The sequence below is a fragment of the Hyperolius riggenbachi genome, chromosome 10, assembly GCF_040937935.1.
Source record: "Hyperolius riggenbachi isolate aHypRig1 chromosome 10, aHypRig1.pri, whole genome shotgun sequence".
Taxonomy (NCBI): Eukaryota; Metazoa; Chordata; class Amphibia; order Anura; family Hyperoliidae; genus Hyperolius; species Hyperolius riggenbachi.
Genome location: NC_090655.1, coordinates 57,781,768 through 57,801,262, shown reverse-complemented (window position 1 = coordinate 57,801,262; position 19,495 = coordinate 57,781,768). Strand labels below are relative to the sequence as shown.

Genomic DNA, 19,495 nt, shown 5'->3' with positions numbered 1-19,495 from the left:
AAACAATATATTTTTATGGTATGCGTGACTAGGAGTGTGAAGGGGACGTGATCAGGGGTGTGGCTTAAGTGTCCCTCTTTCTCATCTCAAAAAGTTGGGAGGTATGCACCTCTCTTCCTCATTCCCTGCAGGCATGTATGGGGTCACCATAGCTGGAGGGGAGGGGCATACATTGGGGTCTTACTAATCCAGGCAGGACATAGGAGGCAGCACCGTCCTCTATGCTCCAGACTTCTCCCCACAGCGCCTCTCTTCCTCATTCCCTGCAGGCATGTATGGGGTCACCATAGCTGGAGGGGAGGGGTACACATTGGGGTCTTACCTAATCCAGGGAGGACACAGGAGGCAGCACCATGCTGTATGCTCTGGACTTCTCCCCACAGCGCCTCTCTTCCTCATTCCCTGCAGGCATGTATGGAGTCACCATAGCTGGGCACACACACACCTAGGCGGCCCCTACAGGCTCTGGGGTAATTGCTCCCTTTGCCTCTATGGAACCCGCCGGCCCTGTGCATAGATATGTCTCAGATCAATACAGGGTTGTAGGCTGGACGGTGTTACAGAGGAAATAGTCAGGTGTTCATAAATGCCATGCTAAACAGGTGGCTTATCAGTCTGGACTTGCTTCCAGGGACAAAGATGTCCTGATTGGGTGTAGTAGGGAGTTCCAAAGTGGAAAGGGGATTCCTTGGCATTTTACAATGCACTTAAAGAGACACTGAAGCGAAAAAAATATATATGATATAATGAATTGGTTGTGTACAATGAATAATAACTAGAAGATTAGCAGCAAAGAAAATATTCTCATTTTTATTTTCAGGTATATAGTGTTTTTTCTAACATTGCATCATTCTATAATATGTGCAGATTACACAACACTCCGCATTCAAAATGATTCTTTCAGAGCAGTCTGTGAACTAATGACCTCTCCTCTGGCAGAGAAAAAGACATTTGTTTACTTACAGTTGAGATAATAAAAGTCAGATAACAGCCCTCTCCACGACTTTGAAAGTCATAGAGCTTAATGGCTTTTTTGTATAGAGATAACAGCTGGAGTTTCTTAAAGCTGGCCATACACTGGCCCGATTTGCGGCCATTTCGACAGCGGATTCGACCACTGGGATCGAATCTGCTGGCAATCGTTCGCGCTAAACGCACCCGCCGATCCGATTTCCTCCCGAAATCGGATCGGTCCGTCGATCGCGGCGTGAGGAAAAATACCGTCGATCGCCCGCGGGTAGGGAGCGCGCCGCTAGCGGCGGCCGATCCAATTAGGTATACATTGCCTGACGCTGGCTCCCGGGCATCTTCTCCGCGCTGCACCGCTCTGTTCCTGCTTCCATCCCAGCGTACATTAACTTCCTGTGTCATTGCAGTGACCAGGAAGTTCAAATAGAGGACCCTCTATTTGAACTTCCTGGTCACGGAGTGACACAGTGTACGCTGGGATGCGGTGCGGGGTGCAGCGCGGAGAAGAGGACCCGGAGCCAGCTTTAGGTAATGTATACGGGGGGGGGGGGGGGGGACAAGCGGCAGGAGCAGCTCAACAGATTGTGATCGGTTTCAGGCTGAAACCGATTTACAATCTGTTTGCAGTAAAGGCAGCCATACGATCCCTCTCTGATCAGATTCGATCAGATAGGGATCTGTCAGCTGGTCGATCTAATGGCAAATCGACCAGTGTATGGCTACCTTAAGGCTAAGTTCACAGTGGGACGTTAAAGTTGCGCGTCAAAACAGCATTTAACGCAGAATAACTGACTGCAATGAAAAATCAATGCTCTGTTCACAGTGCACACGTTGCGTTGGTGTCTAATGCTGCACGTTAAGTAAAAGTACTGCATGCAGTGCGTTATACACGTTATTAGCTGCGTTGGACTGTTTGCACATGCTCAGTAATGACTTGGAAGCATACTTTTCATTGCCTGTATTCTTTACTATATCTGCTGTATGCGACGGTAATGCTGCGTTGCCACTTTTTGGGCGCGTTGCGTTGTAAGCTTGCGGTGCGACTTTAACGTGGCATCAAAACGCAACGTCCCACTGTGAATCTAGCCTTACTCTTCCTGTACTGGAAACAATTAGACTGATGTATCTGATCTTAATGTTTTATATCTTAGCTGTACTACACATACAAATCGTAATATCATAATTTTTTTTTCGCTTCAGTGTCTCTTTAATTACAGTGGAACCGTAATGACATACAGTAGAATGCAGCTAATCATTCAGGAGTCCCACTTTTATGTTAAACATCCTGTTCTGAGCATCAGAAACACTTCCTATAACCATAGCTCCCAACTGTCCCTTTTTCGGAGGGACAGGCCCTTTTTGGAAGCCCTGTCCCTCTGTCCCTTTTTCCCTCTCATTTGTCTCTCTTTCAGGACTTTGTCCCTCTTTCTATATAAATATATATATATTTCTATACTAAAAATGTGTTTGATTGACTCTAAACTTTATTCACATCCTTTAAATTGATCTATTACTAATTTTAAAATGTTACTATGAAAGAAAATGAACCAGGACAGATAGGACCAGTGTGGTTTGAATGATAAAACAACATATTTTTATTATGAAATCTTTATGGTATGCGTGACTAGGGACGTGGTGGGGCGTGACCAGGGGATGGCAGGGGTGTGGCTTAAGTGTCCCTTTTTCTCATCTCAAAAAGTTGGGAGGTATGCCTATAGCAATATATTGCTGTATATGGGTAGGTAGCCCCGCCTTCCCAGTGAGGCTTAGCCTAGGCTGTTTATTATGCATAACAACGCACACACACGCATGCATTCTGGGTTGCCACAGATCTTTTCTATTTTCTTTAAGCCCCGTCTACACGGTGAGATGTTGGGGAGATGTTGTGGCGATCGGCGGACTCTTGCGCGTCCCCGCCGCGTCCCCGCTCGCTGCGCGTGCGCCGCATTCGATTCCCCGCTCGTGCCCGCTCGTCCCTGCCGGCGCCGCTTATCTCCCGCACGATTCCCTGCCATTGTCCTCTCGCGGGGATCGAGCAGGGAATCGGCGGTGCGGAGATCCGTCCTGTCGGATCTTATCAATCGAGCCGCATCAGCGGCTCGATTGATAAGGAGCATCGCGGCCGCATCTACGCGTGTAGATGCGGCTTTAGAACACTCATTAAAGAAACATTCTGCAAAGATCACCTGCCAGTACTAAAGATGTTGCCGCCTGTGATAAATGTCAGAATGAATCGGGGAGAGGAAAGATTTTACAATGGGAAAACACTGATCATCTATAGATGAATATTGTAAAAAAAATTAACAATTTTATTAATTATGTTATTTTCACTACAATTCTTCTTTAAAGTGGACCTGCACTCAGAACTTCCTCTCTGCTCTGAAAGATAAGCAACTGAATAATAACCTTTACAGAAAAACCTTTATTTGTTGCAGCCCACAGGACCTGCAGTGTGTCTACTTCCTGCTTTCATGGAAGCAGACAGATTCCTGAGCTGTCACAGCTGAGAGATCAAATGTAATAACTAGCAGCTGAGGGGAAATTAGACAGGCTCCTTACTCTAAACACACGTGGTGGTGGTGGTGGTGGTGGTGGGGAATTAATCTGTGTTTTCCTGGTGTCCTGTGCATGAGTTCAGGTCCATAAAAGTGCGGAAGGTGTTTAAAACCTTTTATTGCCTCTAGCTCTGTGGGTATGACAATAATCACGTTGGTAATTTATTATTCTTCACATTTTTCAGGAGAAAGAGAAGCTGTATGTGGAGTTGAAGCTCATCTTGGCAAGACAGCCGGGACCAGAAGCTGCTGAGCAACTCCAGATCTACCAGCAGACACTACGAGAGAAGACCAAACAGCTGAAGGCAAGTAGCCCTTGGCGAGGGCAAATCTCCGGGTTCACAGCGTCTCTGCTCCAACATCCTTCATAAACCAGCTGAATTTTTGTAGACAAAGTTGACAACCATCTCTGAACCACAAGGGACAGTCCAAGGGCCATATCCTATTATCATTTCTCCTGAGTTTTCTCCAAGTCGATATTTCAAACGTTATCAATAAAATACTTTTAAAGCTAACACCAAGCAAGAAATTATTTAAAATGAGTTTGATATAACATTTTTACCTACTTTACTTTTTCTTTTTGCCAAGTACTGTAAAATTATTTTTAGATAAGATAAACAAATCATCTCTCAGGGCTTGAGCCCACTAACACAGTTGTGCGCAGTTGTGTCCGCTTTTCTGCAACACATCAATGTTACAGATGCTGAAAAGCAGACACAACTGCGTACAACTGCATTAGTGGGCTCAGGCCCTTAGGAGAAAACTCAGGAGGAAAGTTAATAGGATATGGCCCCAAGACTTCTAAAACTTGTCTCTTGAAATTCAGGGGAAAAATGATTTACTTTTGCCCCATCAGGGACTGCTAGTTATATCTTAAAGGACACCCCAGTTGAAAATAAACTAATGACATAAACAATTGTATTTATCTTCCTTCTCCTAAAAATGACTTTTTAAGATATTCCACAGTTTTATTTTCTACTTTTTATTTTTTATAGTTTTATTGTTTTTGCTCAATGACACATTCATTGAAGTATGCCAGAGCTAAAATCTATGACATATTGACCCTTTTTATCTCTTTCCTGCTCTCAGAATAAATTTTCTGCTAGGAAAGTCTTTTATAGATGTAATTTCTTATCAGTGAGGGTCACACTGTAGTCATTTCCTGTCTAAGTCTGGACTGAGTCAGCCACTTACATACATGATATTTACTTAGACAGAGAAAACAAAAAAAGAACACGGCATAGTTATTTGTGTGCTAGGCACTGTACATACCCATGTCTATTTCATCACGTCACAGGTCACCTCGGGTGTCCTTTAATATTTCTAAAGGCTTGTACGCGTACTAAAATGTTCTTGGCCAAGGCAGATGATTGGGCGCTGATGCTGTCTCTACCTAGAATCTAGCGTGTGTAGAGTACCTCTGATGTATGGCGTATAGAGTGCTGGATCACCTCGACTGAGGCCGTTGTTCTCCGCCTTACTCCTCCCTCTGTGCGCCTGGCTATCGTTCTCTGGGTATAGTCATATATGACTGCTATAGAATGCACTCTGCATATGAACAATAAGCATGTGTGAGCAAGCAGGGGTGCTATTAGTGAGCTTGTAGGGGGAAAGCTTGTGATAATTTTGCTGTAGGGCCCCATTACATATAGTTTCACTGAGCCTTACGTATTATACCCACTTTGACCGCTCCCTGTTTAAAACATATTTACTACCCTTCGAAAATCTACGCAAGTCGATAGTTTTGGCTTTCAACTGCTTTGGGGTAATCACAATCACTCCTGTGGGTCCACATCCATCCGCTTTCATCAGCTTAGCACCTTTTGCCAACTACTTTACTCCCTCTGATAAAGGGGCCCTTCCTTCAGATCATCTTTTTATGGCTATACTTCTTATGGATGTGAAGTTTATGATGTCCACACCTGGGCCCCCAGGTTGTGAGGGTCACGAGGGGTTGGCAAGAGAAAGGGTGTGAATATTTCGGGCTTCATCAACGTTTTGCTGGGTGGGCCCATGATTTGTAGTTATGCCTCTGCCCTGGTTATAAATATTGAGACATCTCTACCTTTTACCCGACTTCAGGCCCTCTCCTCAGAACTGAACATGTATGAATCTCAGAACCAGGAATACAAGTATGAGATTGAACGGCTAGCCAGCGAGCTGCAGAACGTCAAGAAGAAATATCTCACCCAAAAGCGGAAAGAGCAACAAGCCAGGTAAGGCCACACCTAGTGCTGTTCCATGTATGAATGCATCGGCCCCGCCCCGACACGTCCCAGAAGGACAACCTAACCACTTCCAGGACAAACTCTGTACGGCAAAACTCACATTTTGTGAAAAGCTCAAAATAAAGAAAGTAGTTCCAAGTCACTACTGCCAGTATATGTTTCATAGTTTTAAACTTTCACTAATCCCTACTATGTTGAAGAATGATCCAACTTACGTTCCAAACAGCATGCAGGAGGGAGCATGGCCAACCTTCAACTCAGCCCCTTGATGAACCAGTAATGGCTGGTTAAGACGGACAAGTGCTAATGTTTATCCCCGGCATATAGCGCTAGGGATCCACCATGTCGTAATTGATATGAATCGGAGCATTGCAGTCATTTACTCAAGCGCTGCCATTGTTACGTTTTCTCGGATGCTACTTGTAGCTTTGCTTTTGTGGTTACATTGTATACCCCTAAGGATCTAAATGCATTACAACTACAAACGACGTGTAACGCTGACACAACCTGTTGGGAGATGTCTGTGTAAACCAGCCCTAAAAGAGGGTGGCACAGGCAGCATTTGGTAGTAGAGTTTAGATGGCAGGCTCTCTGTAGTCTGCCAAGGTGGACCATACCATTTTTGCAGCATAAGAAGGGTGGTTCCCTTAGAAGAAGTAAAAGCACAATCACATGTGGCCTGTGGTGGCAATTTAGGAACTCATAGAGTGATTTCCAGCCACCACCTCCTCCCAAATAGCAGTCAAGCCTGCAGCAGGGATGTAGTAAGTGTCTGCAGGGAATTTTAAGGCTTGCGTTTTAGTGTTGTAGAACATAATCATTGATTTAGGATACCCATTTTACTTAAATCATCCTGGTAATATTGCTATATATTGGTATGTAGCTGCACTTCCCATTGATCTCATGCAGCTTTCTACCCCAGAGCACTTTCATGCGACCTTCCTGTTCACTTCACAGAGGGGGGAAAAAAAACATATAGTGATTCACTTTGCCAGCAGTAAAGATGCTGGCATGTCTGATAAATTTAAGTATATAAATTGGGGTGAGGTAAGATTTTGCAATGGTCAAATACTGACTAATCAATCTATAAATGAATATTGTCAGAAATAAGCAATTTTACTCGGTAACGGGAGTATCTCCTTGCACAGTACCATTCCACTGCTGGGTCTCGCAGGCACGGCCATTGTCAATAGTGTCCATACTACGCATATGGTTCCTGCAGGCCCAGGAGAACATGGAGGAAAAAGATTAGCACCTTCATTCTACTGGTCCTGCCCAAACTGTAATAGCGCATGCACACTACTGACACGGTTGTTCATGGCCCCACTTGTACACTGAATAAACATATTTGATCAGTAAATAAAGTAAAAATAGAGAAATGCAGCCTCCGTAGAAGCGCAGTTACATAGTTACATAGTTATTTTGGCTGAAAAAAGACATACGTCCATCGAGTTCAACCAGTACAAAGTACAACTCCAGCCCGTCCCCCACATACCCATGTTGATCCAGAGGAAGGCGAAAAAAACCCCACCAGGCATGGTCCAATTAGCCCCAAATGGGAAAAATTCCTTCCTGACTCCAGATGGCAATCAGATAAAATCCCTGGATCAACATCATTAGGCATAACCTAGTAATTGTAGCCATGGATGTCTTTCAACGCAAGGAAAGCATCTAAGCCCCCTTTAAATGCAGGTATAGAGTTTGCCATAACGACTTCCTGTGGCAATGCATTCCACATCTTAACCACTCTTACTGTAAAGAACCCTTTCCTAAATAAATGGCTAAAACGTTTTTCCTCCATGCGCAGCTCATGTCCTCTAGTCCTTTGAGAAGGCCTAGGGACAAAAAGCTCATCCGCCAAGCTATTATATTGCCCTCTAATGTATTTATACATGTTAATTAGATCTCCTCTAAGGCGTCTTTTCTCTAGACTAAATAAACCCAGTTTATCTAACCTTTCTTGGTAAGCGAGACCTTCCATCCCACGTATCAATTTTGTAGCTCGTCTCTGCACCTGCTCTAAAACTGCAATATCTTTTTTGTAATGTGGTGCCCAGAACTGAATTCCATATTCCAGATGTGGCCTTACTAGAGAGTTAAACAGGGGCAATATTATGCTAGCATCTCGAGTTTTTATTTCCCTTTTAATGCATCCCAAAATTTTGTTCGCTTTAGCTGCAGCGGCTTGGCATTGAGTACGATTATTTAACTTGTTGTCGATGAGTACTCCTAAGTCCTTCTCCAAGTTTGATGTTCCCAACTGTATCCCATTTATTTTGTATGGTGCTAGACCATTGGTACGCCCAAAATGCATGACTTTACATTTGTCAACATTGAATTTCATCTGCCATGTATGTGCCCATATAGCCATCCTATCCAGATCCTGTTGCAATATGACACTATCTTCCTGAGAGTTGATGATTCTGCACAATTTTGTATCATCTGCAAAAATAGCAACATTGCTCACTACTGCATCTACTAGGTCATTAATAAATAAATTGAAGAGCACTGGACCCAGTACAGACCCCTGTGGGACCCCACTGCTAACAGTCTCCCATTTTGAGTACGATCCATTGACCACAACTCTTTGTTTTCTGTCCATTAGCCAGTTCCCTATCCATGCACACAAACTCTTCCCCAGTCCTTGCATCCTCAACTTTTGCACCAGACTTCTGTGGGGGACAGTGTCGAAGGCCTTTGCAAAGTCCAAGTATATCACATCTACAGCATTCCCAATATCCATATTAGCATTCACTACCTCATAAAAGCTGAGCATGTTAGTCAAACAGGACCTGTCTTTAGTAAACCCATGTTGATGCTGAGAAATAAGATTATTTTCTACTATGAAGTCATGTATAGTATCTCTTAGTAACCCCTCAAATAGTTTGCATACAACTGATGTTAAGCTTACAGGTCTCTAATTTCCTGGATCAGATTTATTGCCCTTCTTAAATAATGGGAAAACGTGGGCTGTACGCCAATCCACTGGGACTCTGCTAGTTGCAAGAGAGTCACAAAAGATAAGATAAAGGGGCTTAGCTATAACTGAACTTAATTCTCTTAGGACCCGAGGATGCATGCCATCCGGGCCAGGTGCCTTGTCTATTTTTAATTTATTTAGTCTTGCCTTTACTTCTTCCTGCGTTAAGTATTTAATATTACAGTTAGAAGATTGAGACTCTTCTGCCTCTGTAATTTGCAACAGTGCTGTTTCCTTTGTGAAGACAGAAGCAAAGAAAGCATTTAATAACTCTGCCTTACCTTGGTCGTCCACCATTGAGTTCCCACCCTCATCCTTTAGGATTCCTATACAGTCAACCTTTCTTTTTTTAGAGTTGATGTACTTGTAAAACTTTTTTGGGTTAGATTTGATATCCCTAGCGATTTGATTTTCAGCTTCGATCTTTGCCAGCCTAATTTCTTTTTTACAATTTTTATTGCACTCCTTATAATTGCTTAGTGCAGCCTCAGTCCCCTCCTGTTTTAGGACCTTATAGGCATTCTTTTTCCTCTTCATTTTATCCCTAACCTTTCTATTCATCCATAGAGGCCTTTTTTTATTCCTAGACATTTTGTTTCCATATGGGATATACATACTACAATATTGATTGAGAATACGTTTAAAAGCTTGCCATTTCCCTTCAGTGTCGTCCCCTTGTAGTACATTATCCCAGTTCACCAAACTTAGTGCCTGCCTAATTTGATTGAACTTTGCTTTTCTAAAATTCATAGTTTTAGTGGTCCCGCTGCCCCGTGGCCTATCAGTCACCAGATCAAACGTTATCATGTTGTGATCACTATTTCCCAAATGTTCTTGAGCCTGCACATTTGATACATTATCTGGTCTATTAGAGATGATCAGATCCAGTAACGCATTCCCCCTAGTTGGTTCCGTTACCATTTGAGTCAAGTAATTGTCCTGTAGTGCTGCCAGAAATCTGCTGCTTTTACCAGAATGGGTAGCCTCAATACCCCAGTCTATGTCTGGAAAGTTGAAGTCGCCCATAATTATGACCTCGTTTTTACTTGCAGCTTTTTCAATCTGCTGTAGTAATCGCAGTTCTGCAGCTTCATTAATAAGAGGTGGTCTGTAGCATACCCCAATAAGCAATTGGCAACTTTTATTTCCACCATGAATATTTACCCAAACGGACTCCACATCTTCGCAATCTTCCTCCATCTCATCGTTGAGGACAGCTGTAAAAGAATTCTTAACAAAGAGACAAACCCCTCCACCTTTTTTCCCTGTTCTATCCCTCCTAAACACATTGTATCCTTTTAAATTAGCTATCCAGTCATGGCTTTCATCCATCCATGTCTCGGTTATTCCCACAATGTCATAGCCTTTGTCATTCAGAATGAACTCTAGTTCGTCTATTTTATTTGCAAGGCTCCGAGCATTGGTTACCATGCACTTTATATTTTTACCAACACATTTACCAATTTTGTTTACACGAAATGGGCTACTTGAAGTTTTACCAACCTCCTTAATCTTTATACTGTCCCCACCCCCCTCTCCACCCCCCATAATGTTAGGCTCCCACTGTCTTTTTACCTTATCTTGTCTACATATTGAGACTTTATCCTCCCGCCTCCCCCCAGATCCTAGTTTAAAATCTCCTCCAACCGTTTAGCCATCTTCTCCCCCAATGCAGCTGCACCCTCCCCATTAAGGTGCAGCCCATCCCTGCTGTAGAACCTGTAGCCGACTGCAAAGTCTGCCCAGTTCTCCAGGAACCCAAACCCTTCCTTCCTACACCAATTTCTCAGCCACTTATTTAACTCCCTAAGCTCCCTCTGTCTCTCAGATGTAGCGCGTGGCACTGGCAGTATTTCAGAGAACACCACCTTGGAGGTCCTTGCTTTAAGTTTATCTCCAAGTACCTGAAAATCATTTTTGAGGACCTTCCATCTCCCACTAACTTTGTCATTGGTGCCAATGTGTACCATGACAGCTGGGTCTTCCCCAGCCCCACCCAATAATCTGTCGTGCGGAAAACGGCCGTCTGGCATCCTGTACCCGGCACCCACTACCACCCACCGTGCCGCCTCACTCAATTTCGTATGTGTACCATTTTTTGAAGTTTGGATTTTTGCACTTTTGATGTTTATCTTGCAACAATAAATTCAGTCACTGCAGCAGTGGCAGCATTTCTCTTCTTTTTTACTCTATTTACTTATCTAATACCAATACCTGCCAGCTTGAGCACGCTGATAAGGGACATTTAAGGAAGAGGCACACGTCACCCCACTGATGCACGTTCTAGAGTTACTTGTATCCACACTGCAGTGCCAACCTATTGCTATCTATCGGATTCACTGTAGAAACATATTTGACCTGCTAGGTCAAATATGTTTAGAGGGACCCATCGCTGGAGCTGCACCATGCATGAAGATACAGGAAGCCTCTGGACTACCCAGAGGCTTCTCAGTACTGAAGTAAGCATCTAGCTATCTATCTATCTATTTTCTTTATTCATCGCTTCAGGATTGCTTGAAGTCATACACAGTAAAGTTCCTATTTAAAGGACAGATGTGAGGAGACAAAATAAAAAAAGATCTACTTACCCGGGACTTCCCCACTAAGGTAACCACTGTATAGAGAATCTCTATTAGAGATTAGACCTGCCCCCACTCCTGTTAAGATGTTGCTCCATGAAGATGTTGAAAAACAACAAAAGGGGTAACACCCCTCCACCAAAGGTGGACTATTAGTGAGGAAACATCTAGAAACAGAATAAAACAGACCTACAGCTAGAAACAGAGGTGCTATTTTTGGCTTACAGTTCAACAAAGCTGCTCCTTTTATTGCCTGAAGAAGCAGGTTCATGCCTGCTAACTGTGTTGCCTGTTTGGAGCTTTTTTGATTTAAGTCTAATATTTTACGCTAAATTTATGCAGAATCGTGACTTTCTGAGTCTATATTTGGGCAAGTCCACCACTACCTGTTTTTAGTGCATTTTACTGTATTTTCATGCCTCTGTTTCTAGCGGTTTCATTAGAAATAGACCAGTGATGGCTAACCTTGGCACTCCAGCTGTGACAAAGCTACAAATCCCATCATGCCTCTGCCTACCCGAGTTATGCTTAGAGCTGTCAAAGTATTGCAATGCCTCATGGGACTTGTAGTTCCACCACAGCTGGAGTGCCAAGGTTAGCCATCACTGAAGTAGACTAACCCTGTCAGTCCGTACTTCCTGGTCCACTTCATGTCAAGTCTTTAGTAGGTCATCCTCCAGCTGTGCTGTTTTGAGGTAGGAGAGTGCTTTGATAACCTCAGTGACATTGCTGACACTGAGCATTCTTGGATGTATGGTATGCGAGGTCACCTGTGGCAAATGCTTTCCCTGCACAATAACAGAGCACTCCAGCTTCTTCTATGGCTTCTTCTTCACCCAGAACTTTCAAGGCCCTCCTCAGCATTGATTGATATTGACTTCTGTCCCTCTCAAGATGAAGAGATGCGGATGGAACAGGATTTTACATACAGTACATTTAGTTTTCACATCTGAGTCATATTGTGATCTTTGCCTATCCTCAGAGGACAATGCTGTATGACGTTATCACACGGTGCGCTAGTCCGTATCGCAAAGCATTCTTCTCTGCAGCTGCAGGCAGGAGCTGTTTAATGCACCCCATGAACTGGATTCAAACTTGGGGGTTTAACATACCTGGAGTTCCTTCCAGCCCCCTGCAGCCCATGAGGTCCCTTTGAGTCCTGTCCATTGTGCCGCTCATCGCTCCTTAATATCTGTGACTGGAACGCCTACTGTGCATGCCTACGCTTACTGCGCACTTCTCGAACCCACTCGCTATGAGCATTCTGCGTATGCACAGTTATCAAAAGAACAGCAACAAAGTGTGTATGAGGAGGGCGCACACACAGGACCACGCGTGCGTAGTAGCTACAACTGGAATTCCAGTCACAGATCTAACAGCTGAATGTTGGAAAATGGAGGCAATCCAGAGGACGTTGAGGCACCTGACTAACCTTGGGCTTCCTCCGGCCACATGAGATGGGTGGTCTCCCTCACTGTCCCCTTCATCCACTCCGTTCGTTAGTTATCCGCGCAGGTAATCTGTCCAGTCACACTATCCTGCGCGGGAGTGGGATGGAGGCACGTGCTCGGCCAAGCTGCGCATGCACCGAAGCACGTGACTGGCCAGATTACTCTCCTGTTAATCATCCTTCCACAGGTTCACCTACAGAAACCTTGTTACGACTTTTACTTCCTCTAGATAGCCAAGTTTTAACGTCTAGAGAATAGAGCAGCTGGAGAGGACAGTGAGGAAGCACAGCTACCTCATGGGGCTTAAGCCTAGGTAAGTATAAATACACTACTTATTAAGATATCAGCTACACTTGGCTTTAAGTGAACCTGTAGAGAGGTAAATACAGAGTCTGCATTCTTCAGTCTCTTATAAACCATGCCAGGTGCCTGACTTTTGGGGTGATGCTCTGGCTCTAATACTCTATGTCAGAACCAGGAGGCTATTCTAGGCATTTGCCTTGGGCCTGGAGAGAGTCTCTAGGGGCCTGGGAGTTGCTAGCTCCTACCACATTTTACAAAACAAAAGCCAGGTGACCATCACTGGTGAGTAAAAACTGCTATCTTGCCTACAGCCCATTTCATCTTAGTTTATTTCTGCTTGAAGTCACTGTATCATAATGAGCAGCAGGTCAGATGCTGTGACTCTGGTGTGACTCCACTGGCTGAATACTTGTTGCAGGTGTGAGTCAAAAACAAGCATGACAGCCAGGCAACTGCCATTGTTTATAAAGGAATGAAGATTGCAGCCTCCATATTCCTCTCAATTCAGGTTCCCTTTATAGCAGCTCTGCAGATTACATTCTTTTGCCTTGGCACACATGACCCTGTTGTCGGTTCCCTTGCATCCTTCCTTGGCTATGTACCACTTTTGATAGATAATAACCACTGCCTGTCGGAGGCACCCCACAATATCTTCTATTAGAGAGTTGCTGCAATCCATTTATATACTCATTACAATTTGTCCCTTGTCAAAGTTGCTCAGATCTCCGCAAGAGACGTGAATTCAACAGACCCTGCACTTAATGAGAATGCTAGTTTAGATGCTAAACACTAATGAGTTTTGTAGACATGAATATTCAGATGAGATGGGAGATGTAGAGATCGCATCTGGACCCCTGGAAACGATGATGAGGAACGGGAGGAGGCAGAACTTTGCATCATGTACAGGGCCGGATTTCTGGGAAGGCCACAAAGGCCTGGGTCTTGGGCGGCTGCAGCTTAAGGAGGCACCTGGACATAAAAGAAGTTGCTACACATGAAAGAGGAGGCTGCAAATGGGGAGGAACACAAGAAAAAGGGAAGCCAATGTCCATGTGAGCTGTTCAAGAAAGAGAGGGGCAGAAGCATAGGGATAAACATGGATGAGGGGGCTGTACATGGAATGGGAGGGGCGCTACTGCACAAGGAAGGGGAGTCACAACACATTTGGCCTAGGATCAGAAAAAATATAGGTCCAGCCTTGACCATGAACTCTGAAGGTGACGGGTCAGTTTGTAGGACGTAGAGTAGTAGGGGTGTCTCAGCACCCTAGAGGAAAAAAGATTCAGGATACAAAAAAGAGAGCACAAAAGCGCAATATGTTTTCATATATGGGATGTCAACAGGTAAGGTACTACTCACAAAGGCAGGTTGCAGAGGGACAACCGCCCACAAGAAGCAGATGGAGACCACAGAGACTCTTAGAGGCTCCCTTTGCTGATCGGCTATTTGCAATGGCACTGTTATTGGCCTGAGGAAGCGGGCTTAGACCCGTGAAAAGCGTTGCCTGTGCTAAATAAATATTTCTTTGTTTATACAAAGATCTCGTCATTTAGGTAATGCCCCCCAAGAGGGACTTGGGGGGACATGGTTAGCTAGCGAAGTGCTAGCTTAACCGTAGTATGCAAATTTTATTAAAAAATATCCTCTGGGGGCCACGTGATCCTCTCCGGCAGCTAGCCCGAGCGTAGGTCGGGCTTACCGCCAGGGAGGTTAAGTGTCCCTCTTTCTCATCTCAAAAAAGTTGGGAGGTATGGTGGGGGCATTGGGGAAGGAGACACGGGGCTTGATTCACAAAGCCGTGATAACTCTTATCACGGTCGCGCTAGCGTTTTGCACGCAAACGCGAATTTGTGCGCGAAAACAGCCGCTATAACGCTAGCGCGACCGTGATAAGAGTTATAAGAGTACGTTTGAGGCTCCTTTTACGCTTGCATTACAAGTGTGCATTGCGTTTCCCTGTTCTACTGCAGGGTAATGCAATGGCAATGCAAGCCAATGGGACAGACTAGCACACTTACCGTGTTGCGTTACGCAGGAAGTTTTTGAATCACAGCCGAGCTGACACAAAGCCTGCAGCGCATTACTGTATGACTTCCAGTAGTCATTGGAGTCAATAGGCGAAACTGAGATTTCACTGATGGTGTGTTGCGGCGCGCATGTGCAGAGCAATGGGAATCCCAGTGATGTACTTTCTGCCCAGCAGGGAGTGCATCACTGTGCGGTGGCCGGTGCTATGCCTATGACCCTATCAGCTCACTCATATGTTTGTCATGTTTTAAGTTGCGGTGGGATTTGGCAGGAGCATTGCACCCCCACTGCAATGCAAAACATAAGTGTAAAACCGGCCTCAAGCTGGTTTCACACCAGAAACCAGCGTCAGCAAATTGGTGCAACGCGCCCAACGCACCACATCGCCAAAATCAGGTCTTAGGGAACACCGCGCTATTGCGCAGTGTTCCATGTCTGGCCACCAGCCAAGCAGGAAGTGACACACGTGTGATGCGTGCTTGCCGTCACTTCCTGCTTTGAGTATGCAGTAGTGTATTGTTTAAATACATTTCCGCGCATGCGCGCCACAACGTCGCGTCTGTGTTTTTTTTAAGGATCCACACGTCACCATACACTGACATGACTTCCGGGCCGACGCAGATCTCTGCAACTTGACGCAGCGCCGCTGCGTTAACGTAGTTCTTGACCTGCGTAGGGGATGTGGCGAAAACGTCACTTCCGTTGCGCCGTAACATCGCAGTATGAAAGTCTTCATAGACTTTCATTACACGGCGGCGGAGTGTGGTAAAAATCCTGCACCTGCTGCTGCACAAGTCCCGGCGTTAATTACTATTCCCCCTCCAGGTCCACGTGGATGGTGGGGAATGATGTAATGTAGCTACCAGCTATTGCTGGAGGCCGAATTACAGTGTTTTAAAAGTAACTTCAGCTCCGTCTTCTGACAGCGTCGAAGTTACTCACTGAGCGCTGCTATAGCTGTAATACCTATTACGGTCTATGATGGCGCCGGCTGCGCCCAAATCTCCTGCGCTGTTGTTACAGCGCTCGTATACATGGAAGTCACTATGTGTTGGTGGGTTTGAAGCAGGCCGTTCCTCTGTGTTATTTTATATAATGAGCCCGCTAAGCTATTTGTTCGGCGGTGCAAAGTATAAATAGGAGTCTGTGTTAGATAAGCCGGTCGTCTGTAGCTCCAGCAATAAAACATCTGCTTTTACAAGGCGCTCAGAGTGTATAATTAGCGGAGATTAATGAACCCCGAGAAGCATATTGATAATGGCGTGAACGCTTCCCGGGGTAAAGCCATTTCCTGTTTCGCAACATAGAGGAAAATTTATTCCGCGACGGGTAAGGTGAGCTCCGTGGAAACCGCACGGAATTTCTTTATTTTCTCCAATAAACCTTTTTCTAACTGTTTGTGATTTAGAGCCCTTTCCCACTAGCTGCGGTCTGATCTGAAACTCGGATCGCTTACGTTTTGCAGATTGCAAGAGGTTTTCCACTAGTGCGATTATTTTTATTTTTTTTAAATCACAAATCGACAGCCTGCTGCACCTATACAAAGAGTAAAATCACATAGCAATGTCGCTGCGATTTTGGGATTCGGTAATTCAGGGTTTTATTTCCTCCCTTCGGAATACGTGAACACACCGCAAATCATGCCATACACCCTACGGATCGCGATCAGATCGCAGCGAAATAGTGGAAATGGCAAGAAGTTCGATTGCGAATGCAAACACGTTTCATAGGGGAAAAGGGCCCTTACCCTGGCAACCTGATCTGGGGGTACGTATTATTATGGCGCCCGGTCAGTTGGGAATGTTTGTTTGTTGCAACTCGGGGAAGACATAATTTGGGGTCTGTCTATTGCTGTCACCTGACTTACATCGAAATCCCGCTATAGCCGTAATAATATTATGTAACATGTAATAACATTACGTCTATGGCGGCACCCAGGTCAAACGCTACACTGCTGTGAACGCGCCAAAATGACCGGTCTCGTGGTCTGGGGTTTGTGAAAACTTGTCTCTGTCAGGTGTCAGATGACCACAGCCCTTCCCTGGGTCACATTAGATGATAGCAAGGGTTGCTGAAAGACAAATGGATTACGGTAGTGGGTTGCGTGATGGCGGCTTTGTACACAAAGCAAATCGAAAATAGATTACACTTGGAGAGGCTGAAGTCATATAAGCCCTGATGTCATTAACAGGCAGCGCATAGCAATTTTACCGGTCCCAACGTCAGGAAGCACCACCCATTACTCTATTAGTGTCAGGCGTTGCTATGGTAACACGTGTTACACCACGCATTCCAATAGCAATGCGTTATTATGGTAACACACATTGCCCTAACTGACTGACGGGTGTGGCTTTCCTGGCGTTAGGACTGGTAAAATTGCTGTGCACTGCTGCTCAAGGTTTCCAACCTTTTTTAGGACCCTAGTAACTAACTCAGTAGCAGGGAACGCTTCTCAGATCATGTGATCTTATTCAGGTAATGATCATGTGACTGGTGGCATTGGTTAGTAGTTGGGCGTGGTTGCCTTGCAGCGCTAGAATCCCAGGTTTGCTGTCTGCATGGAGTTTGTATAGCTGTCACCTTTGATCTAAGGCCTGACAGTGACAGTGAGGTGTTAGGGCACACAGACCGGGAGGCAACAAACAGAAGGCAGCACAGGTGGCTGTGGCACTGCGCACGGGGGCATGCATGGCATACATGGGGCGGTGGTGCCCATGGCACGAGCCATGCCTCCACCCCTCTAGTTACGCCTCTGTATTCAAGTCATGATCATGTGACTGGTGGCATTGGTTAGTGATTGGGTGTGGTTGCCTTACAGCGCTAGAATCACAGGTTTGCTGTCTGTGTGGAGTTTGTATAGTGGGAGCTGAGCCAAACTCCGTACTTAAGTCTTTCTTCTTCATGTAGCAAATGGTGTAATGACGTTGTTGTGTCTGTGTTTAGGGAGAAGGAACGGAGTATGGCGGAATCGGACGCTCAGTTTCTGCAGCCACAAAAACCAGAAGGACCGCGATTCACGGGAGGCGGATTTCCACTCAGCCACGCCCCCAAGATTGCAGCCTGAACTGCTTTATTATATTTTTCACATTGTATTTCACTGTCTTCCTGCTAAGAACAATCACAATAAATGGTTTGGTCTGTTTTCTTCTAGAACTCTTACTTTTGTATGACAGCGGACGAGGCGGCACACTGGGAATATTAGTATATCCGCACCAATGGTCAGGGGCTAACCACTATTGTAATCCCAGCAGCGAGCAGCAGGGGGAAACTTCCTACTTGTGCTCCACCTACCTTCTGTATAGGACAGTATTGGGCATCATTCCCCTCTCCCATGTGTACATCGATCTACCTCTTGAAATTAGATTATATAGATATTGTCCATAAAACATTTGATTAGCATGTCTTTTGAAGTCCACCCTGTTTCCGCATCCCGCTGGTAGTCTGGCTCAATTTCCTTTTACTGGGGTCCAATTCAAGAATAACTGATATCTCTGTGCTGCCACTCTGATATAATAGCTCTGGGCAGAGGCGGGGCAAGGTCCTCCAGCAGCCAAGGCTGAGACACCAAAGTGCGCCCCTCCATCCTTCCCACCCCAGCCGTCACACACTGATTGCTATTAGACTAAGAGGTGCCACAGGGCCCACAACCTCCCCAACACCTTAATATCTAGTTATCTGGCTTGCAGTCACTGCTATGCATCCCCTTTTCTTATTTCTTTCTGCTTCAAACACAATTAGGAATGACAGCTGAATGAATTGTGCACCCCCTCCTACACTGCGCCCTGAGGCTAGAGCCTCTCCAGCCTATGCCTCGGCCCGGCCCTGGGCAGTTGTTGATTGCAGCGTTGTTCAAATTCGGGACCACATGGTTTAAAAAGATTTCAGAAGACCTGTGTGTGTTCCATTTAGTGCTGATACTACTTCCTCCTTCCAGCTTGGAATCAGGAAGTATCAGATGGAACGCACCCCATCCTGCTGTCCGGTGCTGAAATGGTGCTAAAGTGCTGTTTGGGTTCCGAACTACGTGGTCCCAAATTTGAACAACAGCACAAGCTGTTGATTGAGCTTTGCACTTTCCAGTAGCTCCCCTTCAGCTTTTGATTTGATAGTTTTAACAGCATGGCCACCCGATCGATCTTTTGAGGCGCAAGGGATTGATTGGGTGTGCGTCAGTTTTAGACAAACTCCCGACTGGTGTCTTTCCAAGTGTATATGTGTCTGAGCAGAGCGGGATCATCCTCCAGGCAACCTAGGCAGGTGCCTGGAGCCCAGTGGGCATCAAGGGGCCCCACAAGCCAATTTTCTGACCTCTCTCTACTTCACCAAAAAGATCTCAAAGGTTCCCCAAATCTACTACCTTGCCTAGGGTCCCATTACATCTTAAACCATCTATGTATGAGGT

At 45.2% G+C, this 19,495-nt stretch overlaps 1 protein-coding gene across 1 annotated transcript in view; it reads left to right on the top strand.

Annotated features, from left to right (window-relative positions):
* CFAP58 (cilia and flagella associated protein 58) overlaps positions 1-18,237 on the top strand; it is a 95,461-nt gene extending 77,224 nt beyond the window's left edge. Inside the window, exons 16-18 of the mRNA XM_068257839.1 lie at positions 3,710-3,829; positions 5,607-5,740; positions 18,037-18,237. Coding sequence (XP_068113940.1) covers positions 3,710-3,829; positions 5,607-5,740; positions 18,037-18,157 — 375 coding nt within the window. The 3' untranslated portion in view covers positions 18,158-18,237. The remainder of the gene's footprint in view (positions 1-3,709; positions 3,830-5,606; positions 5,741-18,036) is intronic.
* The last annotated feature ends 1,258 nt before the right edge of the window (positions 18,238-19,495 follow it).